Source organism: Elephas maximus, chromosome 14, assembly GCF_024166365.1.
Source record: "Elephas maximus indicus isolate mEleMax1 chromosome 14, mEleMax1 primary haplotype, whole genome shotgun sequence".
NCBI lineage: Eukaryota > Metazoa > Chordata > Mammalia > Proboscidea > Elephantidae > Elephas > Elephas maximus.
The window spans coordinates 39,531,036-39,555,847 of record NC_064832.1 but is presented as its reverse complement, the minus strand read 5'-3'; the positions used below and the strand labels follow the sequence as shown (position 1 = coordinate 39,555,847).

Below are 24,812 nucleotides of genomic sequence, written 5' to 3'. Positions count from 1 at the left end.
AATCTGCACCCTTTACTTCAATATTCAATTTCTTCTATTTTCTTTGGCTTTAGTTTCTCACTTTTTTTTTTTTTTTAATTAAGCTGAATGTTTAGCTCATGAATTTTGTCTCTCTCAAATATTGAGGTTCAGTTTCTAATTACGATTTATTCTTTGATGTATGATTGAGATAGAAGTGTTTTAAAATTCTAAATGAATTTTTTGGTATTGGTAATAATTCTGTTGCTTTTTAGTCACAGAAAATGATCTTTATGGTAAAGATACTTTGATATTTAATGAGCATTGACTTTGGTCTAGTGTGTGCTCAATTATTGACACATGGCGCAAATATTTCATGTGTACTTTAAAAGAATGGAATATTCTGTGTCCATTGGGCAAAGTCCCATTTTATCAAGTTTGTTAATGGGGTTGTTCAAATCTTCTCTGTCTTTATTAATTTTCAGAATGTATAATCTATCAATTTCTGAAAGAAGTGAGGTAAAACCTCCCACCATGACTTTTGATTTGTTAATTTTCCCTTATATTCTTACTTTTTTCTGTCTTACATATTTTGACACTATGTTCCTTCTTAGGTATGAATGGTTTAAAACCAAACCAAATCAAACCTGCTGCTGTCGAGTCGATTCCAACTCGTAGTGACCCTATAAAGACTTGAATTCAGTGAGAAGGGAGAATACAGTTACCTGGAGAGGCAGGCCTTAGCAACAGCACCGTGAAGATTTTCATTAGGATACAGAGACAGCCGACGAGAAATCCGTAACAGTTGTCTGGTAGAAAGTGATGCTGCCAATGATTGTGCCTGACAAAAGGCAAAGACAGCCTGTTAACAGTCCTGTTTGAACTTGCTGAAAGTCCCAAAGGATGGCTATCATAGCAGAATTCGTTATTCCTGAAGGATGAGGCAAAACTTAAATATACACTGTTAATGAGTTACATGTAAAAATATATAGAAACCAATTTACACTTAAAGCATCCTCCTAAATTATAGTTTTTTTAAAAGATCAGTCTAGAAAATGTTTAACAGTTAAATTCAATTAAAAAGTTCTCATTATCCTAAGTGCTTGTGTACATGCTGTGGGAGATGGAAGAAGAACGTGGTTAGATGGAGGAAGAAAGAGTGTTACAAAATAAGGTTGCACTTGACGTACAAATGACCTTACAATTAACTATTTGTTCTTTTTTTTCTTACACAAAACCAATCTGTTAAGATATCCTGAAAATGCTTAGAGCTTTAAGCAAATACGTAATTTCTGAAATGGAAAAAAGGAACTGTAGACAACTGAGCGTGCTGACCACAGAGATTTCAATAAATATGTCACTGGGTGGCAGTTTGCTTTTTGGAACCCTTCCTCTATACCGCCTGGATAATTTCACTTTTTTTTTCTTATACTTCCCCAGATCCCACTAATACAGTTGCTATTGTAGAGCTCAGGACATAGTAAATACTAAAACATTTCTTAAGCTTGAAGTTATCTTGGCAGGCAGCATGATGTAACAATAAAATTTATGGCTTTGGAATGAGACAAATCAGAGTCCCATTTATTAGCTGCGTGACCTCGGCAAATTAGTTAACCTCTCCAAGCTGCAGTTGACCCATCTCTAAAACGGAGACAATAATGCCCTCACTTTATAAGGCTGTCAAGAGGATTAAATTAGAAAATGATTCTAAAGCACTTAGCACAACGAACAAGGTATCTCAAGACGAAAAATCTTACAGAGGAAGAGATGTGACCTACATATTCGTATGAATCCAAGGGATCAGATTACCGCATTTTTACATATTTCTCTTTGCCAGTTGCACCCTCCCCCTGTGAGGCATCCTCACAAGGACCACCATGCCAATCCTCTTCCACATGTTCCTGTGGAAAAAATATTAGCATAGCTCACTTATGAAAATACCTCAGGGAGGGGGGGAACATGGCCAGCAAATGCAGAAGGCACATGTTTTCTGTTGTGCTCCTAACTTACAGCATCAGCATGAGGAGATGGCAATTGTCATTGACGACCAGAGGAGAGAAGCACTTTTGAAGCAACTGGTCCTTTGGGAGGGCAGAACAGGCCACAGTGATGCCACAGAGGGCACGGGGGCATCCAAGCCGCCCTGGCAAGCTGAGGGCCCAAAAAGTGCGATGGATTGAATTGTGTCACCCAAAATGCGTGTTGCAAATCCTAACCGCTATTTGGGATTAGGCTATCTACGTTAATAAGGCAGGATTTGTGTAGGGTATGTTTTGAGTCAATCTCTTAAAAGATTGTGAAGGAGCAGATAAGCAGGCAGAGATGGGGGAAGACTGATGCCAAATCACATGAAGATCACTCAAGAGCAGATGTTCAAAAGAAACAAGTACCTTCTCCTCAAGAGCCGATAGAGACGGAAAGCCTTCCCCTAGAGCCACCATTGCGAATTTCGACTTCTAGCCTCCTAATTATCTAACAATATCATTAATATCACATGCACGCAAAAATTGCTGAAGATCATTCAAAAGCAGATACAGCAGTATATCAACATGGAATGTCCAAAAATTCAAGCTGGATTTAGAAGAGGACGTGGAACCAGGGATATCATTGCTGATGTCACATGGATCCTGGCTGGAAGAGAGAATACCAGAAAGAAGTTTACCTGTGTTTTATTGACTATGCTAAGGCATTTGGCTGTGTGGAGTATAACCAGTTATGGATAACACCGAGAAGAATGGGAATTCTCTAAAACACTTAATTGTGCTCATGAGCAACCAATACATGGATCAAGAGGCAGTCATTCAAACAGAACAAGGGGATACTGTGTGGTTTAAAGGCAGGAAAAGTGTGCATCAGGGTTGTATCCTTTCACCACACCTATTCAATCTCTAAACTGAGCAAATAATCCGAGAAACTGGACTATATGAAGAAGAACGGGGCATCAGGAGTGGTGAAGACTCATTAACAAGCTGTGTTATGCAGATGACACAACCTTGATTACTGAAAGTGAAGAAGACTAGAAGCACTTACTGATGAAGATCAAAGACCACAGCCTTCAGTATGGATTATGCCTCAACATAAAGAAAACGAAAATCCTCACAACTGGACCAATAAGCAATATCATGGAGAAAAGACTCAGGTTGTCAAGGATTTCATTTAACTTGGATCCACAATCAACACATGTGGAAGCAGCAGTCGAGAAAGCAAAAGATGCGCTGTATTGGGTAAATCTGCTACAAGAGATCTCTTTAAAGCACTAAAAGGCAAAGATGTCACCTTGAGGACTAAGGTGCACCTGACGCATGCCATGGTGTTTTCAATCACCTGATATGCATGCGAAAGTTGGACAATGAATAAGGAAAGACTAAAAAGAGTTGACACCTTTGAATTGCGGTGTTGGAGAAGAATGCTGAATATACCATGGACTGCCAAAAGCATGAATAAATCTGTCTTGGAAGAAGTACATCCAGATTGCTCCTTGAAAGCAAGAATGGCAAGACTGCATCTCACATATTTTGGACATGTTGTCAGGAGGGATCAGTCCCTGTAGAAGGACACCATGTTTTGCATCAGTGAAAAAGAGGAACACCCTCAATGAGATGGATTGACACAGTGGCTGCAACAATTAACTCAAGTATAACAACAATTGATGACCCTTCCTTCAATACACATGCCCTGTCCTTCTTTATATAATCCAGCTTCTCAGATTATTTGCTCAGCATACAGACTGAATATATATGGTAAAAGGATACAACCCTGATGCACACCTTTCCTGACTTTAAACCACACAGCATTCCCTTGATCTGTACAAGTGACTACCTCCCATTCTTTGCAATTTCATCCATATTTTGCTATGATCCACACAGTCGAATGCCTTAGCATAGTCAATAAAACACAGATAAACATCTTTCTGGTATTCTCTGCTTTCAGCCAAGATCCATCTGACATCAACAATGACCCTCGTTCTATGACCTATTCTGAATCTGGCTTGAGTATCTGGCAGTTCCCTGTGGATATACTGCAGCAACCATTTTTGAATGATCTTCCACATAATTTCACTTTTGTGTGCTATTAATGATATTGTTCAATAGTTTCCACATGCCAAGTAGCTGCCCCCCAAATTTCTTGGCATAGACGAGTGAGCACTTCCAGTGCTTCATCCATTTGTTGAAACATCTCAATTGATATTCTGTCAGTTCCTGAAGCCTTGTTTTTCGCCAGTGCCTTCAGTGAAGCTTGGACTTCTTCCTTCAGTGCCATCGGTTCCTGCACATATGCTACCTCCTGAAATGGCTGAATGTCCACCAATTCTTTTTGGTATAGTGAATCAGTGTATTCCTTCTATCTTCTTTTGTTGCTTCCTGTGTCATTCAGTATTTTCCCCATAGAATCCTTCAGTACTGCAACTCCAGGCTTGATTTTTTCTTCAGTTCCCTCAGTTTGCAGAGCACGTTCTTCCCTTTTCGTTTTCTATCTCCACGTCTTTGTACATGTCATTATAATACTTTACTTTGTCTTCTCGAGCCGCCCTTTGAAATCTTCGGTTCAACTCTTTTCCTTCATCATTTCTTCCTTTTGCTTTAGCTATTCGACCTTCAAGAGCAAGTTTCAGAGTCTCTTACATCCATTTTGGTCTTTTCTTGTCTTTTTAATGACCTCTTGCTTTCTTCATGTGTGATGTCCTTGATGTCATTGCACAACTTGTCTGGTCTTCGGTCATTAATGTTCAATGTGTCAAATCTACTCTTGAGATGGTCTCTAAATTCAGGTGGGATATACTGAAGGTCATACTTTGGCTCTCGCTGGCTTGTTTTAATTTTCTTCAGTTTCTATTTGAACTTGCATATGAGCAACTGATGGTCTATTCTGCAGACAGCCCCTGGCCTTGTTCTGACTGATGATACTGAGCTTTTCCATTGTCTCTTTCCACAGATATAGTTGATTTGATTCCTGTGTATTCCATCCAGCAAGGTCTACGTGTATGGTCTTTGTTTACGGAGGTGAAAAAAGGTATTTGCGATGAAGAAGTCGTTGGTCTTGCAAAATTCTATCATGTAATCTCTGGCATCATTTCTATCACCGAAGCCTTATTTTCCAACTACTGATTCTCCTTTGTTTTTCACTTTCACATTCCAATCTCCAGTAATTATCAATGCATCCTGATTGAATGTTCGATCAATTTAGCACTGCAAAAGTTAGTAAAAATCTTCAATTTCTTCATCTTTCGCTTCAGTGGTTAGTGCGTAAATTTGAATAATAGCCATAATAACTGGTCTTCCTTGTAGGCATAATAGATATTATGCTATCATTGACAGCACTGTACTCCAGGATAGATCCTGAAACGTTCATTTTGACGATGAATGCAACAATATTCCTCTTCAAGCTGTCATTCTCAGCACGGTAGACCATATGATTGTCCAACTCAAAATGATCAATGCCCAACCATTTCAGCTCACTAATGCCTAGGATATTGATGTTTATGTGTTCCGTTTCATTTTTGACTATTTCCGATTTTCCTAGAGTCATACTTCAGAAATTCCACATTCCAATTATTAATGAATGTTTGCAGCTGTTTCTTCTCAGTATGAGTTGTGCCACATCAGCAAATGATGGACCCAAAAGCTTGACTCCAACCACATCTTTAAGGTCAGCTCTACTTTGATGAGGCATCTCTTCCCCAGTCATCTTTTGAGTGCCTTCCAATCTGAGGGGCTCATCTTCTGGCACTATATCTGACAATGTTTCATCGCTATTCATAGGTTTTCACTGGCTAATTCTTTTCAGAAGTACAGAGCCAGGTCTTTCTTCCTGGTCTGTCTTAGTCTGGAAGCTTTGCTGAAACCTGTCCACCATGGGTGACCCTGTTGGTATTTGAATACCGGTGGCATAGCTTCCAGCATCACAGCAACATGCAAGCCCCCACAGTACGACAAACTGACAGACGTGTCTGTCGGTTTCTGTTAGAGGAGCACTAAAGAGCTTTCATGGATCGAATTATGTACCCCCAAAAATGTGTGTATCAATTGGGCTGGGCCATGATTCCCCGTATCGTGTGATTTTCCTATATGTTGTAAATCCTGCCTCTATGATGTTAATGAGGGAGGATGGACAGCAGTTGTGTTATTGAGGCAGGACTCAACCTGCAAGATTGGATTGTGTTTTGAGGCAATCTCTTGAGATATAAAAGAAGCGAGTAGAGAGACGGGGACCTCATACCATCAATAAAGCGGTGCTGGGAGCAGAGCAAATCCTTTGGACCTGAGGTTCCTGCGCTGAGATGCTCCCAGACCAAGGGAAGATGGATGACAGGGACCTTCCTCCAGAGCTGAGAGAGAAAGCCTTCCTCTAGAACTGACACCTTGAATTTGGACTTCTAGCCTGCCAGACTGTAAGAAAATTAATTTCTCTTTGTTAAAGCCATTCACTTGTGGTATTTCTGTTATAGCAGCACTAGATAACTAAGACAATAGCTAAGACAGAATTTGGTATAGAGAAGTAGGAGTGCTGCTCTAACAGATGCCCAAATTATGGAAGTGGTTTTGGAATTGGGTAATGGCTAGAGACTGTAAGAATTTTAAGGTACCTAATAGTTTTTTTTTTTTTTTTAATAGTACAAGCCTAGATTGACTTGAAGAGATGGTTGGTAGAATTATAGACGCCAAAGGCAATTCTGATGAGGGCTCGGAAAGAAGTGATAAGAGCCATAGAGAGAGTTTCTATTGTCTTAGAGAATATACGTGACATCGTCAACAGAATGGTGCTAGACATGTGGATGTTAAATGTGCTTCTGGTGAGGCTTTAAAAGGGAACGATGAACATGTGACTGGACAATGGAGGAAGGGTGATGCTTTTTATGCAGTGGCAAAGAACTTGCTTGAATTATGTTCAAAGATTTGGTGGAAGGTAGAACTTGCAAGTAATGAACTTATATTTGGCTGAGGACGTTTCTAAGCAAGATTTAAAGGGGCCGCATGCTTTCTCCTTGCCACTTATAGTAAAACATGAGAAGAAAGAGATGGACTTAAAAATGAACCATGCAAAATGAAAACAAAACCTAAAGATTTAGAAGATTCTGTTATACCAACTAAGGATATGGTTTATAGAATTTTCACCAAGGATGCAGCTACTCAATCTTTTGTTAAAGAGATTAAGCCTGTGACTGATTGATCTAACCAATTACCATATTAGAAAAGCCATCAGCTTAGACTGAAGGAGACGGAGCTAGGATGAAAGGATGGAAAGCTGTCTGCCTCTTAAAATTCTACAGGCAGGAAATAGGCCAAAGCAGCTACATGTGTTGTCCTCCAAGAAAAGAAAAGCTCCATCCCTGGAGCTGCTCAGAGATCAGCATAAGTGTTTGAAGGAGTATGGGGAAGCAGGGCTGCCTTGGTTTGAAAGAGTGGAGCCACAGCCTCCTAGGTTTCAGTAAGTCATATCTCCACCAATTCAATTCTGGAGTATGAGGCTGCTGTGCCCGAAGGCCGAGAGAATGGGGCCGCCATGCCCAAGGGGTAGGAAAATGAAGCCTGCCAGGGTTCGGGGGTGGAGGGTCATTAAGATAGACTAGGACAATGGAGAAGCCCAAAACCAAGGGAGCCCAGCTGCTGTCCCAGTGAACCCAGAAGGTGGGGCTGAAGCCTTGGGCTGATAGGTCTCTACCCAGAATCCAGGAGGTACGGCCAACACCCAGAATCTGGAGAGTGGGGCCATTGCCCAGATGGTCTTAGAAAAGAAAGGATTATTTCTAAGCCTGCAGAGCTAATGTAATTTGTTCTGCTGGGTTTTGTACTTGCTTCCTGCTGGTTATCGTTCTTTCCTTCTATTTTCTTCTATCTGTAATAGAAATGTCTACATTGTGCCTGTTCTACCATTGTGCTTTGGAAGCAGATAACTTGCATACTAGATTTCACAGGTTCACAGATGAAGAGGAATTTTGCCCTAGGATGGAATATGCTTAAAATCTCACCTATATTTGATTTAGATGATTCAGAAGATGAGATTTTGGACATGGCGTTGATTTAAGACTTTTGGGATGATGTGATCAGGTGAATATGTTTTGCATGTGGGAAGGATATGAATTTTGGGGAGGCCAAAAGGTGGAATGTTATGGATTGAACTGTGTCCCACAGAATATGTGTTCTAAATCCTAACCTATATGGAGCCCTGGTGGCACAGTGGTTAAGAGCTCAGCTGCTAATCAAAGGGTTAGCAGTTCAAATTCACTAACTGCTCCTTGGAAACCCCATGGGGCAGTTCCAGTCTGTCCTATAGGGTCGCTATGAGTCAAAACTGACTCAAGGGCACCTAACAACAACATGCCTAAAGTTAAAATCCCATTAGAGAATGATTTGTCTTTGTTATGTTAATGAGGAATAATCAGTATAGGGTATGCGCTGAGTCAACATCTTACAAAATAACAAAAGAAGCAGATTGAGCAAGCAGAGATGAGGGACGAGAGATGCCAAACCACGTGAAGATTGTCCAGAAACAGAAGCACAGAAGGTCAAGGAGACAAGGACCTTCCTCCAGAGCCAGCGGAGAGAGAAAGTCTTCCCCTACAGCCAGTGTTCTGAATTTGGACTTCTGGCCTCCTAAACTGCAAGAAAATAAATTTCTGCTTGTTAGAGTCACTCACTTGTGGTATTTCTGTTATAGATGTACTACATAACTAAGACAAGAGAGGATTCCATGAAATTAACAAAATGTTTGGAATGGATAATGGGAAGACTCCAGACACACTGCGTATTTGTTCGTTTCAATGTTTTGCATAAAATCATCTCTGTATGTCCCAAAGAAGACAACAGATAATTTTTCCTTCCCCCTGTATTTCACAGCTCCATGAGAACTTGGTCTGCTGTCTTAGTATAATATTTCAGCTGTAACTGGGATTAAACAGTCCTGTGAAGACTAGGTTGAGAGCATGACCACCACTTATGACATATTCTCTCTACCATTAAAAAACACATTCCAAGTTTCAAAGTGCTCATTCACAGGCAAACATTTGGTCCACCCTTGTTTTTAACAAATTTGCATTGTAGACATGTACGTACAGAATATAAGAACCAGTAAATTACAATTCAAAATAGCTTATAATGCAACGCCAAAATAAGCAGAGCATTGACAACTGTTACAAGAGCTTAACATGTGCAAGCGGGCAGAGAAAACTCTATGAACAAAGGCATGGAAGCAAAAGGAACAGAAATACCTGTATGACATGAGGAAACCCATGCAGCTTTACTAAGGCTTGCTCTTAAGTAACAAAAGCCCTGTCAATGACACTCAGAGCAGCTTGGCTCTACTCCTATAGGCAATATGACTTTTTTTTTTTTTAAATATTCTATTTTATTGTTGTTGAAAATATATACAGCAAAACATACACCAATTCAACAGCTTCTGTATGTACCATTTAGTGACACTGTTTACTTTCTTCAAGTTCTACAACCATTCTTGTCCTCTTTTTCTGAGCTGTTCCTCCACCATTAACATAAACTCACTGCCCCCTAAGGTTCCTATCTTACAGGTTGCTGCTGTCAATTTGATCCCATAGAGATAGACCTTCAAAGAGCATAATGCTCAAGGAAGACATTCTTTACTAGTTAAGCTAAGCCATTGTTTGGTTTTAAGAAGACTTTAGAGGATATTTTTGGTTTAAGATTTAAAAATTATCTCAGGGCAATAGTTTCAAGGGTTCACCTAGCCTCCTTGGCTCCAGAAAGTTTGATGATTCTCACGATTCCACAAGCAATTTGAGGTTCTGTTCTATATTTTCCCCCTTTTGATTAGGATTCTTCTACAGAGTCTTTGCTCAAAATGTTCAGGAATGGTAGCCAGGCACCATCCAGTTCTTCTGATCTCATGATGAAGGAGCCAGTTGTTCGTGGAGACAATGAGCCACACATTCCATTTCCTGCTTCTATTCCTGACTCTCTTTTCTGTTGCTCCAGGGAAATGGAGACCAATTATGCATTGGATAGTAGGTTAAAGGCAACAGCACTTTGTTTTATGCAAAGTAGTAACGTGATTTTATGAAGATTAAGTTAGAAGTAGAATATAAAGTAGCTGAAGAACAGAGAGAAATAGGATAGGAAATAGAAAGCTTCTAATTCATTAATCTGCCTATAAAAAGATAAGAGTCCTACAGTAAGGTTATGGCAACAAGAATGGAGAGAAAGAATGAGACAAATGTTTCAAAGGACTTGGCAACTGGCTGCATATGAGACAGAAGGAAGAACGGAAGATAAGACTGACTCAGTTAGCGAGGCCTCCCTGAGTCGCTTTATTTAGAGTCAGATGTTCTCCCCATTTCATTCCAATCCCCTTTCAGCTTGAAGGATCTTCATGGGCTATTGCCCTTTCACATAATAATATATTTTGCTCTTTTATTTTTATTGTCTATCTTCTCTCACTCAGATGTCAGTCCTGTGATGGCAGGGGTTTTTGTTTGAAAGTATCAAAAATTAAATATGACTCAGCAGTTTGTACATTTAAAACCTAAGACCATGAAAGATTCCTATTTCAGCCATGAAAAATGACAAATGATTCCAATCAAAGCAGTTTCATAAAAACGCCCTATTAAACTCGAAGGCAACTTTCTAGGGAAGGACATTTCAGTCTCAGCCCAGGCGAGATACTGATTTCAGGCTTCCCCCTTCACTCCAGCGACCAGTAAGGGCTCCTCACGAATCTGAACAGCACCTCTCCGCTGATAGCACCAAAACGCTCTGCAAAACATCTAGTGTTAAAAAACGAGAACTAAGCTTTACGTTGTGCCATTTAAATGTTGAGTAAAGGGTTCACTTATGCCTGCTCTTACAGTATTATCAATTAAATTGAGGATGGGCTTTAAATATTGCTAATGTATATAACATTTATAACATCAAATTTCTAACTCCATTTTTATGCTGCAAAAGAGATGAGGGTGTGAAGCACCTTCCCTTAGTTACCATGGCTTACCAAGAGTGTACCTCAAAGGGTATGCTGTTTTAGCATGATCAATAATACCTCAAGCTAAAAAAAATGAAAATGCAGAACAGAAATTACTTAAAAATATTCTTCTCTTTTCTTCCTCTTAAGGAATTATTTCTTTTATGAAAATGTAACATATTTTCAGGGAGCAAAACTCTAGGGACAATCTGTCAATAAATTAATAATTAATTCATCGATTTATTTATTTAATTACCAAACATTTGTGAAGTATCTACCATGTACTAGGCACCAGGCTGGGAAATAGCCATAAAATAAACACGACCCAGCCTCAAGGAGTCCAAATACTAATGGGGAAGATACAAATAAGACACAACTGCAAAGGGTCAACATCAGAAGTATATGCCAAGTGTTATGAAAGGCAGAGTGAAGACAGCGGTTACTTTTGCCTAAAGGGGCTGAGAGAGGCCTGACAAAATATGAGGGTATGTAGAATGGAAGAAAGCACATTCCAGGCATTCTCTAAAGCAGAGACATTTGAGTGTATGCTGGGGTTAGAAAGCAGCAAGAAGCTACGTGTGGGCAGAGCTGAGAGTGCGTCAAGAGAGGCTACAGGAAATGCAGCTGGAAAAGCAGCTTAGGGTCAGATGGAACTCAGCGCTCATGCTTAGGAGGTCGTCCTCGAGTCCGTAAGAAAAAAGAATCAATCCCTCAACGGTTTTTAAAGGAGAGGAAAAACTTGGGAAATGGATTTAAGAAATATCCCTCAGGGACAATATAAGATTCATTCATTCATTTATTTAACAGACACTTATCGAACACCTACTACGTACCAAGCAAAGTTCCAAGGGTTGGGGATATATAGTATGGAACAAAATAAATTAAAAGCCCCTGCCATCACAGAGCTAGCAGCTAAGTGAGGAAAGACATACAACAAAAAATGAATGAGTAAAACATATATTATGTCAAAAGTAAAGAGCCCTATGAAGACCCTTACAGCAGAGACTGACAGGAACGAAGTGGGGAGGAAATATGATTCCAAATAGAGCGTGTCAGGAAGACCTCACTGAAAAGGAGAATCTGAGCCAAACCTAAATGAGGTGAGGGAGCAAACATCCAGCTATCTGGGGAAGGGCAATCTAGCCGGAGAAATACCAAATGGCAAAGACTGTGAGGCAGGCACTAGTGTGTTCAAGGAACACTGAAAAGAATAGTATGGCTGGAAAAGAATGAGTAAGGATGAAAGTAGTGGAGACGACATCCCAGAGATAATTAATAAGGGACCTGTGGTAGCTGGAAAATACACCCTCCACAAGATGCCCACATTCTAATTCCCGGAACCTGTGAATGTTATCCTATATGGAAAAACTGACTTTACAGATAGGAGTAAATTAAGGACCTGAAAGTGAGGATATTATCCTATACAGGGGTCCTAAATACAATCATATGTGTCCTTATAAAGAGCCAGGCAGAGGGAGACTAGACACAGACACACTGAGGAAAAGCTGATGTGAAGATGAATACACAGGTTAGAGTGATGAGGCCAAAAGCCAAGAAATGCCAACCAGCTATCAGAAAATGGATGAGAAAGGAATGGATTCTCCCCCAGAGCCTCTGCCATGGATTGAATTGTGTCCCCCAAAAATACGTGTCAATTTGGTTAGGCCATGATTCCCAGTATTGTGTAGTTGTCCTGCATTTTGTTACTGCAATTTTCCTATGTGTTGTAAATCCTAATCTCTGCCTGTGGTTAATAAAGCAAGATTAGATTATGTTAATGAGGATCAGGGTGGGATTGTTAACACCCTTACTAAGATCACATCCCTGATCACTGTAAAAGGAGCTTCCCTGGGGCATGGCCTGCACCATCTTTTATCTTACAAGAGGTAAAAGGAAAGAGGAACAAGTACAAAGTTGGGGACCTTCATACCACCAAGAAAGCAGAGCCAGGAGCAAAGCGTGTCCTTTGAACCCAGGGTTCCTGCGTGGAAAAGCTCCTAGTCCAGGGGAAGACTGACGAGAAGTACCTTTCTCCAGAGCTGACAGTGAGAGAAAGCCTTCCCCTGGAGCTGATGCCCTGAATTTGGACTTTTAGCTTACTTTAATGTGAGGAAATAAATTTCTCTTTGTTAAAGCCATCCACTTGTGGTGTTTCTGTCATAGCAGCACTAGATAACTAAGACAGCCTCCAATACTGATTTCGGACTTTTGGCTTCCAGAACTTTTGAGAAAATAAATTTCTGTTGTTTTAAGGCACTAAAACCAAAACTAAACCTGTTGCCTTCAAGTTGATTCCGACTCATAACTAACTGCCCACGGGGTTTCCAAGGAGCGACCGGTGGATTCAAACTGCCAACCTTTTGGTTAGCAGCTGAGCTCTTAACCACTGAGCCACTAGGGCTCCTTTGAGGCACCAGTTTTGGTAATCTGTTATAGCAGTCAAAGGAAGCTAATACATGATCACGTGGTCCATAAATTATTAGGCAGAGACGGCAGTCAAGAGGAAATCACAATATTCCAGGAAAAAGATAATGAAATTCAATAGCAAGACCATCACTGAGAACAGGTAAGAGAACATATGAGACATCACGATGCTAAATTGATGAAATTTGCTTTCAGATTGAATGGAAACAATGGGAAAGCAGGGAATCAATAAGATGTCAATGTTTCTGGTTTAGGAAATTGGGTAGACATATTTTTAACAAAGTCAGTAAATCGAACCAGAAATAGGAACAGATTTAAAGGAAGAATATAGCTTAGTTGTATAAGTTGAATTTATAGTGAAAATTTCTATTGAGAATTGAAAAAAACTAACATTTATTAAGCATCTAGTAAGGGGAAGGAAACCCTGGTGGCATAGTGGTTAAGTGCTACGGCTGCTAACCAAAGGGTCGGCAGTTCGAATCCGCCAGGCGCTCCTTGGAAACTTTATGGGGCAGTTCTACTCCATCCTAAAGGGTCGCTAAGAGTTGGAATCGACTCGAGGGCACTAGGGTTGCTGGGTTTTTAGTAAGGGGAAAGGTCTTTACATTGTACATTTTCTTTTTTTCCAGATACATTAATTTTTATTGTTGTAAATATATATATAAAACAACATTTGCCAATTCACCATTTTTCAGGTGTACAATTTGGTGATAATAATTACATTAATTATGCTGTGCAATCATCACCCATAATAAACACCATAAACAGAAACTCACTGTTCCCAAACAATGGCTCCCCCTCCCCCCTCCCCCTGGAAATCACTAATAAACTTTGATCTCTATACATCTGCCTATTCTTATAAGTGAGATCATACAATATTCGTCCTTTTGTGATTGACTTATTTCACTCCGCATAATTCAAGCCATTACTTAAAAAAAATCATGAAAAAAAATAATGGCTTAAACATTTTCACTTTTAATCACTGAAACCTCCTTATGAAGTAGATGGCACTGTTGCCATTTAACAGAATAAAAAATAACTGAGACTCAGAGTTAGGCAGTGATAGCCCTTGATCTTTCTAATATGTCACTCTGGAATGAAAATACAGTTAGAAATAGATCATCAATCAAAAAAGAGAAGTCATGAGCTGAAGATAAAAATGTGGGCATTAACTTATAGGTGGTAGTTGAACCTGTGAATATAGATGACAGTGCTCAGTATAGGAGATGGGGGAACAGAGCAGAACACCAAGCACTTTTCTAGAGCAAAGAGCTGTTTCCATGACATCGGCCATGAGGAGCTAGAGAAAATAGGAAAATCATTAAAAGATTAAAACATATCCATAGCAGAAGGCATAGGATAAGGGATAAAAATATCAGCTTAAAGAAGAGATTTTAAAGTAATAGCATGTCAACAATAGAATATACTATAAGAAAAAAAACTCAGACTTACCGTTGGGTCCTGTGTCTCCCTAAGTTTGTGTGTAAACGATAGTAATTTGTCCAAAGCTTCCTGAGGTATATTTGGGACCTATTTTATGATGGAATTAAGGAAAACCAAAAAGAATAAATTGAAATATTTGATCCATCTGTCAGAAATTATGGCTACTAAGCAAACAATATTAGAATTAAATTTTTAGAAAATCCTAGAGTGTAGGTAACACATTTACCTCATGAATAAAGTTGCTTACTCAACTCTCAGGAAGGATTTCTGCCACTGCTTTCTTTCTCTCTCTCTCTCTCTCTCTCTCTCTCTGTGTGTGTCTGTGTGCTTTCGGTAAAAGTTTACACAGCAAATTAGGTTCCCATTTAACAATTTCTATACAAATTGTTGGAAACCCTTGTGGCATAGTGGGTAAGTGCTACGGCTGCTAACCAAGAGTCAGCAGTTCGAATTCGCCAGGCGCTTCTTGGAAACTCTATCGGGCAGTTCTACTCTGTCCTATAGGGTCGCTATGAGTCAGAATTGACTCGATGGCAGTGGGTTATACAAATTGTTAAGTAACATGGTTATACTTTTCACAATGTGTCAACATTATCTTTACTTCTATTTGTTCCATAGCTAGTGCTGTAGCTTCCCTGCCCCTCCCCTTACTGTCTCATCATTGCTTTATAGTAAATATTGACCATTTCATCCCATATGAAAGATTTTTTAAAGAAGCACAGTACTCATGGATGATATTCTTTATTTTATGAGCCAATCTGTTATTTAGCTGATAGGCGACCTCTGGTAGTAGTTTCAGTTCAAAGTTTAAAGGGTATCTCAGGGTGAAGTCTTGGGGGGTCCTCTAGTCTCAACCAGTCCAGTAAGTCTGAATTTTTAAGAATTTGATTTCTGTTTTATATTCTTCTCCCATTGTATCAGGATCCATCCATTGTGGCCCTGGCCAGAATGGTTGGTAGTGGTAGCCGGGTACCATCTAGTACTTTTGGTCTCCAAGTAGGTGAGACTGTGGTTCTTGTAGACCATTAGTCCTACAGAGTAGTTTCTCCTCTGAGTCTTTGGTTTCCTTCTGTCTCTTTTGTTCCAGAAGAGTAGAGACCAATAGATGTATATTAGATGGCCACTCACAAGCTTTTAAGATCCCAGACACTGCTCACCAAACTAGGATGCAGAACAGACTTTACGCCAACTGACCAAGTCATGTCATTAGACTATGGACCTAGGTATTCAAACCCAGTAAACCACTCCTGTGAGGTGTATGGTAATGTCTAAGAAGTATTTGTAGCTGTGCCCCTTATGTGCTTTGTTATATATACAAATATATATATGCATGTACACACATACATGTGTATATGTATGCACACACATAGCTATACATGCACACATATACGTACACATATACCTACCTATATACATACATATGTACATATGCAACCACACATCTATTTTTTGCTTTCTCATTAAGAATCAGGAAATTTAAACAAAGCCACTCTTCTCTGTGTTATAACTCCATTATCAGGATAACACAAAAAGGGTCCTTTAACTCAATTAAAAACTGGCATGTAATATATTCATAAAAAACTTCAGCATGAATTTTAAAACTCTAAATTTGGCGTTTTCTTGTGAAATTCAAACTCCTTTATTTCATAGAAATCTTACATATATGTCCACTAAGTGACATAAGACACTCTTGTAGAAATAACAGATACTCAAGCTGTCCTTTTTCACAGCCTTTTAAAATACTCGAGTGGCACGACCAACGTATCAATGAGCTCTGAAGAACAGCTGCCCATATAGCATACACTGATTGTTTTTAAGTATAACAAATCTTAATGCAATTAAATGTTTCATTTAATTAAACCAGAAGAAATTTTAATATAAAGTATAGATTAAAATTTTTAATTTAAAAAGATCATAAAGAGATATTAGAGAAGTGACTAGTATAATGTGACCATTTCAAAAGTATACTGCTCAGGCCTTCTCTGGTCATTTAAACGAGTGTAACTTTTTTTTTTTTTTTTTAATTCGAAGCCCTACTTAGTACATACATTACCTCATTTGTTAATTAAAGCAATCCTGTGATTAAGAAGTGTTATTATGATCCCGGTTTTCAGTTGAAGAAACTATGGTTAAATAATTTATCCAAGATCTAGAAGTCAAGCAGTGGATTTGGCATTTAGAGCCAAGTTGTTTTACTCTAAATCCTACAGGTTCTTATCCACAACCACGCTTATAATGAGCCCTAAGATTAATCAGTTCATTCAGGTATTTCAAAGCGGTTAAAAGTACGGTTATGTAAAATGTTAATTATTAGTGATCCAGAACAGCAGGGTCCAATAGAACTTTCTGTGATGATGGCAATGTTCTGTATCTACACTGTTCAATATGGCAGTCACAAGCCCCCACGTGACTACTGAGCACTTGAAATGCGACTGAGAAACCGAATTTTTAATTTTATTTAATGTGGCCAGTGGCTATTGCAAGGAGCCTGGTGAAGCAGCATTTAAAACGTTCGGCTGCTAATCAAAACTTCGGTGGTTTGAAACCACCAGCTGCTCCGCTGGAGAAAGATGTGGCAGTCTGCTTCCATAAAGATTACTGCCTTGGAAACCCTACGGGGCAGTTCTGCTCTGCCCTCTAAGGGTTGTTATGAGTCAGAATTGACTCGAATGGCAGTGGGTTGGGTTTGGTTTGTTTGTTTGTTTGTTTGTTTAGTAGCTATTGCACTGAACGGCACAGATCCAGAACTCTAAAAATGCCAAACACAATGTGTGGTTAAGGCAGGCATTGAAATAATAAATTACAGCATCACTACAAACCACCAGACAACTAATCAGGTAATATAGGATATAGCATAGTCCCAAGGGGGCCAGGACTACTTAGTACTTTCTATAAAATCTAAGGATTTAAAATACATCTGGCTTCCGTTTACAGCAGTACCTTAGTTATTATGGCTGAATATATAATGAAAAGAAATTCCAAAACTGTGTCCACATGAGGAAAAAGGAGAGAAGGTCTACATCAGTGGTTCTCAAAATGTGGTCCCAGACCGGGAGCACCAGCATAACCTGAGAACTTGTTAGAAATGCAAATTATCATGAATTCCCCTGGACCTACTGACTCAAAAACTGTGGAGATGGGGCTTGGCAATCTGTGTTTTACCAAGTTCTCCAGATGATTCTGAAAAATGATAAAAGTTTGAGAACCACTACCTTACCCCACTGGAAACTCTGGTGGCGCAGTGGTTAAGAGCTATGGCTGCTAACCAAAAGGTCAGCAGTTCAAATCTACCAGGCGCTCCTTGGAAATTCTATGTGGCAGTTCTACTCTGTCCTAGAGGGTCCACACAAGTTGGAATAGACTCGATAGCAAAGGGTTTGGTTTACCCCATTATACAAGGAAACTGGGAAATAACAGAGAGAAAGATCCAGAAATTCCCAACTCTGCCTCAGCATATGACAAAGTGCCTTAAAAAGAAAACAGCTCAAGATGATAGGCTGGAGCTGGCCTCACTCTTACCATTTCCTTAATCACTTGCATTTCTTCACTTTTGACAAGCGGTTTCATGTAATGGAAAAAGAACATGGTTAAGAATTCTGGTCCCAGCCACTGCTGTGTAGTACTTCCAATAACAGGGGGCTCTGCCAAGGCAATGATCCTGAAGGATGGGTGGATAGGAAAAATGGATCTGTAAGAGAAAAAAATCAGAAAACAATCTTTCACATTAGAAATTGAGTCATGGCAGCAAAAGCCTAGGCAAGGATATGTTGTATTACCATACTTTCAATATAGTCAAAGCAATTATTCAAAGAATGAGCTTTGAAAAAAAATCAGAGCATTCTAAGACCTAAGAGTAAAACAAAAAAAAGAACCACCCACTGCTAATATATGTTATACCATATTCCCTGATGAAGCTCCATCCCTAGCACAAACCACTGCTTATTTGGTATGCTGTACCTACAATACATTTTCTCCATAGCCCTTTGAAATAAAATCTCTTCCAGTTCGTATTCATTACATGGAGCCCCTTCTTTATTCAAACATCCACTCGAAATCTCCTGCCTTGCAAGGAATTCATTGTATATATCAAATACAGAAAAACCAAGAAGGATGATTTAGGGTGAGGAGGCTTTTTATAAGATAGGAAAATTGAGCAGCATAAGCAGTTAGATTAAATTTAAAATGCACATTGGCAATAAGAATATTTAAAGTCTTAAAAAGGTAAAAAGAATTGAACTTTTATATAATTAACTCTTTTGTCATTTTTATATGAAATGTTATGATTTTTAAATGATCTCTTTTAGAAATCTCTCCTACGGATGCAGAGGAGAGGAAGCATGCGAATATTCTAGGACACATAGAAGAATAAGACAAGACTTCCTATGGTTTGTGAAATGACTTGAGCTGGTTTTGGACGAGGGATTAGGACACCCTTAGTTCCCAATCTAGTCATGTGGGTGATACTGTCAGTTTTTATCACTTCTACTCAAATACTAGAAGAAATATGTTTTTAGAGGATAATACAGTCCTTGCTAGAGTTCTGGTGGTGCAGTGGTTAAGAGCTCAGCTGCTAGCCAACAGGTCAGCAGTTCAAATCCACGAGCTGCTCCTTGGAAACCCTACAGAGCAGTTCTACTCTATTCTATAGGGTCACTATAAGCTGGAATCGACTCGATGGCAACAGGTTTTTTTTTAGTCTTTGCTAAGAGAAGAGGGACAAAACTTAAACACTTGCCAAGATCTTCAGAAAAACAAACATATAGACAAATAACTGAACAGTTGCCAAATGGTTTTAACTATAACAAATCTTAATTTAATTAAATATTTAATATTGAACTGAACAAATTTTAATATAAACTAAATTTAAAATTTTAATTTAAAAAGATCAGAAATGGACTATCTGTATCGTTACCTATTAAGTGATCTGGTAGATAGAATACCAGGAGGTAGAACATGTGTGGAATCAGACAAATACCCTGAAGATTTCAGAAGAGAAAAAGTCCCATAAGTATAACAGGTAGGTAGATCCACCTAGTCCCTGACTGCATAGTCCGTAATTTCAGAGGCCCACACCATAATTTACAGGCTAGAGAAAGCACTTTTTAGAAATGGTCATACAAAAATCCTGAATGAATCGGCAAAAGCTACCAGATACGATTTCATTTCTCTAGGTATAAAAAAAGGGGCTTATTTATAGATGTCCAAGCAGGACATAGGAAGTAATGGGTCCAAAGAAGTTGTTCTAGGAAAAGAGGGGAGGATAACAACAGTGCCAGTACCTGCCAAGTCCTGAGGTTAGCACAGTCCCTCAGAATTTCTAGCTATTAAACAGTCACATACCAGAAACTGGGCACAGAAAACCCTGTGATCTGAAATCTAAAGGAGGTACTTATTCGATTTCCACTCTGCCAAGTCGTTTGCTATAATCAGAAATCTCCGTTTCATGACTCAGTACCAGATGTTGATGGGTTCATTCCTGATCCTCCTCTTCTAGTTGGGTAGTTGGGACAGAAGAAGGTGGGAGAGACGGGGCCTGGTTTGACTACACAGATTTAAGCTACAGATTAGTTTCTCACTCAAGATAGTGACAGGAACCAAATCAGAAAATAAAGCCAAAATCCAACAGACAAGTCAAAGGGAGAGTCCAATTTAATCCTTAAACCAAAGGATCAAGAAGCTGGTCCTACAGCTGTGCTGCTACCAAGAGAAGAGCAATTACCATGAGAGTGAGCTAGGTAGTTTGAATTTAAATAAGGTGAAGATCATTGCCTAGGACATACATGGTCTGTGGCTTGTTTCTAGATACTACCTCTAGCAGGTTATCTGAGTTAGCTGGCCAAATTTAAAGGACAGTTTCTGATGAGTTGGACAGAAAAGTGTACAGTGACTTCAGAATAGTCACCAAGCTATTGAATAAAATGATGAGAAGGACCTTTGTGTTTGCCAGGTTCTCTCCAAATGCTTCCTTACATATAAATAGGTCACATGGAAAGATTCCCTAAGTCTTAGAGAGCAGAGTAGTCCTGAGGGTCTACCAGGTACTCTGGAGGGATGAGACATAGAAAGCGGGCAATATAAAGGCTGACGGACTGGTAAATAATTGAGAATTAGGAAATAAGCATCCGCTGACACTAAAAACCAAGGTTAACTTTAATTTTACTAGAATTTAATAACAACCAAAACACGCTCAAGTGAAACTAAAGAAACGGCTTAACTTCTGATAAATAGATATTATTTCCTAAATACACCTCCAAAGATTTAAAAAGCAAAGAAAAAGACTTCTAAAGGTTAAAAAAGATTTAAAAGATAAAAATATCAGGGTCAATCATTTTTTTGTGGGAATAAGTGTGTTTAGAGAGTCAAGTATTTTCTAACGCTTCTCGGCAACACAAAGGAATGTACTATTGATAGACGCAACTACATGGATGAATCCCAAAATAATTATGCTGACAAAAAAGCATATCTACTGTATGATCCCATTTATACAAAACTAGAAAATAAAGCTAGCTATACTGACCAGAAGCCAGTCAATGGTTTCCTGTGGAAAGCAGAGAAGGGTGCAAATGGGCAGGGGAAGGGGTCCCATACGAAGGGGTCCCTGGGGAGTTTTAGGAGTTATAGATGTGTTCATTACCTTGATTACGGTGATAGTTTCCCAGGTGTATACAAATGTCAAAAGTTATCCAATGGTACACTTTACATATGTACAGTTTATTGTATGTCAATTAAACTTCAACAAAGCTATTAGAAAAAGAAAGACCTTAATAAACTCTAAGGTACATTTTTGTTGAATTTGTATATTAAGGAACTCGAAAGAATGATATAGAAGGTTTCTCCAAAGACATCAACCATGAACTGGCACAGGATTTTACACTTAACCTTCCATACTACAATATTAATATTCCAATTCAGAACCTAGAGGTTACACAGCTCTGTGCACAGCCCATATTTCCCCCTTTTTTCCATGCAATATAAAAAACTGCATGGACACTTCTTTATTCATCTTTCTACCACACAAGCATAACTGTGTGGTTATACCCCCTGGTATAACCATCACTGCAAGAAACTTTTTGAAGGCCTTTCGTGGTAGGGATGAAACAAAGGAAGTGATAAGAACTGAAAAGAATGGTCTCCCACCTTTAAGTAGAGCTATTAGTCTAAATGTGTGTTAAATGAATTTATGAGAGGAGGTGTATTCCCTGTATCAAAAAGACAAATCCAACACACACACACACAGTGTAATTACATCCTTCAGGGGCACAGAGTTTAAAACAGCACCTTGACCATAAAAACGTTCTCGTAATTACTCTTAGCAAGACAGAGTTCTGACAACATTCAAGTCACAGGCTGCAGTTATTCCTGAGGCCCAACTGTATCCTTGCCCTTCCTTTGAATATATGCAACACCATTAAATTCCTTTTTGAAAACTGCAAATTACTCAAGGCTCTTTGTTATGAGAATTGAACACAAAGATATGGGAGTAAAATTCTGGATCTATCTTGAGTTTTGTGAAAAACTTACACGGCCTAATTTGCTAGCAAAGAAACACTTAGGTTTCGGGGGGGTTAGGAGAGAACACTCAGATCCTAATTGTCTCCAAACATGGGTAAAATAAGAGTAAATACGATCCAGAGAATCTGACCAAGAACGGTATCCAAATGTCCAGTTATGGTTCACTACTGATGAGCAAAGACTGAGAAATTATACACAAACTGTTTTCAGTGATCTATAGCAACTAATAGAAATATAATATTCAATGAAAAGGAAAAAACACTTCGAGATATATAATTATAATTAAGAGTAGGCCACTAATCTTCATCGCTTCCCCGAGATAACCAGAAGCACTTACTTGACAAAATAAACCACTGGTAACTCACAGAAACTCTCACTTCCTCATCTATCCTCTGACCAACGGCAGGAAGGGACACATTTAGCAGTCTATCCCCCTTTCCCCAAAGAAGTTTTTCTCATCAAAGGAAGTAGTTCTATTTTGGTCCTTATTTCCTGTGAGAAATGTAGGCATGGTGTCTGGTGTGTATGGCCACCATGCTATTTCTAACCACCAACTCCATGGTATTCCTGGTGCTTTGTAACACTAGAAAGAAAGTCTCTAATGTTTCTTAAGCTAACATTTCTGAAACCATTTCTAAGGGTATGTTAGGCATGTGATAACTTGCAAAGTATATGAAAGCCCACAGAGCCCTCTGGAAACAATCAAGGTAATGAGCTTAGCAAAGAATTAGTATACAGTGAAGGTTGGCAAGGAGTCAAATGTAATTGCTTAGAAACTGAGTTTCACACTAAGAAGTTGGAAGGATTGATAGCCCACTGCTAGCAGCTATTAGTTATGAGAACTTTATGCTATCAGGTTTGTCAGTAAAAGGTAGATAACCAGTTGGACTGGCATCAAAGTATTCCTAATTGGTAGGTTCATAAAAGAAAACACTGCTAGCTCAGAAAAGCAAAAAACCTGTTGCTGTCAAGTTGATCCAACTCATAGCAACCCCACAGGACAGAGTAAAACTGCCCGCATAATTTCCAAGGAGTGCCTGGTGGCTTTGAACTTCTGACTTTTTTGGTTAGCAGCTATAGCACTTAACCACTACACCACCAGGGTGCTAGCTCAGAAGGTCACCTAAAACTGGATTAATAACATTATCTTTACCTTGAGTTTCCCAGAATTTGTTCTAGATTAGCATTTATTCATTCATTCAATAACATTTACTAAGTGGTCTAGTCTGTGCCAAGTATTGTGATATTGGACACAAAGAGAGAAAGTAGAGAAGCTAGGCAGAGTATTGACAACATTCAAGTCATAGGCTCCAGGCCCAAGTGCATCCGTGTCCTTCCTTTGAATATATGCAACACCAATAAATTCTTTTTTACAACAATTTGAATTGGTTTTCTGTTACTTGTAAAGAAAAGAGTCCTGCCAAACATAAACATAAAAACCATTCCTACCCAAAAGCAGGTATCTAAATCTGCCAGACTAGGTCTAGAGAAAAAGAAGCTTTTAAATCTGCCCTGGGCTTGGGAAGGGCTGGTGGGATGCCAGAGAAGGCTTCACAGAGGAGATGGCGCTTGAAAAAATACTAGAAGTCTGCTTGCTCGTTCCGAGAGGTGAAAGGTGAGGGTGGAAAGGCAGGCATGCGCAGTTGTTGGCCCTGAGCCCTGCAGGCAATGGAAGCACCGGAAAGATGTAAACAGTAAAGGAACGTGATAAAATTTGTGGATTAGACATCTTAAACTTCTAGTATAGGTGAGTGGAGAGTAAGTGGTTCTAGTCACTCAGCGTAGGAGCTGGAGAGGAACAGCAGGTTTGGTGAAATGAGCTCCAAGCTTCTCTGCGGCACCTAGAGAGAGACATCTAGCAGTCATTTGGAGTTTAGATAGAAAACTAAGCTGGAAAGAGCTTTTAAGGAATAGGGAGTGTACAGATGAAAGGTAAAGACACAAGAGTGACTGATACTGCAAAGGACAAGAAAAGGCTAAGGAGAAAACTCTGGAAGATGCCAAAAGTATCCTGAGGCCTTTCCTAACCTTTCAAGGCACAATTAATAGTCACTTTCTCCTCTGCATTCCTACAGCACTGAGTCCCTGGGTAATGCAAATGTTTAAGTGCTCAGCTACTAGCCAAAAAGTCAGCAGTTCAACCCCACCCAGAGGTGCCTTAGAAGACAGCCCTGACTATCTGCTTCCAAAAGGAAACGTGATGAAGCTGTTCTCTGCACACATGGGATCTGCATAAACTGGAAAAGACTAAACAGAAACTGGGAAACCCTGGTGGCATAGCAGTTAAGAGCTACCGCTCCTAACCAAAAGGTCGGCAGTTCAAATCCACCAGGCGCTCCTTGGAAACTCTACGGGGCAGTTCTACTCTGTCCTACAGGGTCGCTATGATATGAGTTAGACTCAATGGCAATGGGTTTGGTTTTTTTTTTTGGAAATACCAACTAACAACAGTATGTGTTGTAATTATTTATGGACATATCTGCATCTCTTCACATGCAGTAAGCCACAGAAGGCAGGGTCTATGCCATCTTCGGGCTGGCACTCAACAAACA

At 39.3% G+C, this 24,812-nt stretch overlaps 1 protein-coding gene across 2 annotated transcripts in view; it reads right to left on the bottom strand.

Moving 5' to 3' along the window:
• Window positions 1–24,812, bottom strand: part of VWA8 (von Willebrand factor A domain containing 8) — a 481,697-nt gene that overhangs the window by 286,432 nt on the left and 170,453 nt on the right. For both annotated transcript variants that reach the window (XM_049853196.1, XM_049853197.1), the window contains exons 15-17: window positions 18,268–18,436; window positions 14,758–14,835; window positions 684–799 (exon numbers count right to left, since the gene is read on the bottom strand). In XM_049853196.1, the coding sequence (XP_049709153.1) occupies window positions 684–799; window positions 14,758–14,835; window positions 18,268–18,436 (363 nt within the window). The remainder of the gene's footprint in view (window positions 1–683; window positions 800–14,757; window positions 14,836–18,267; window positions 18,437–24,812) is intronic.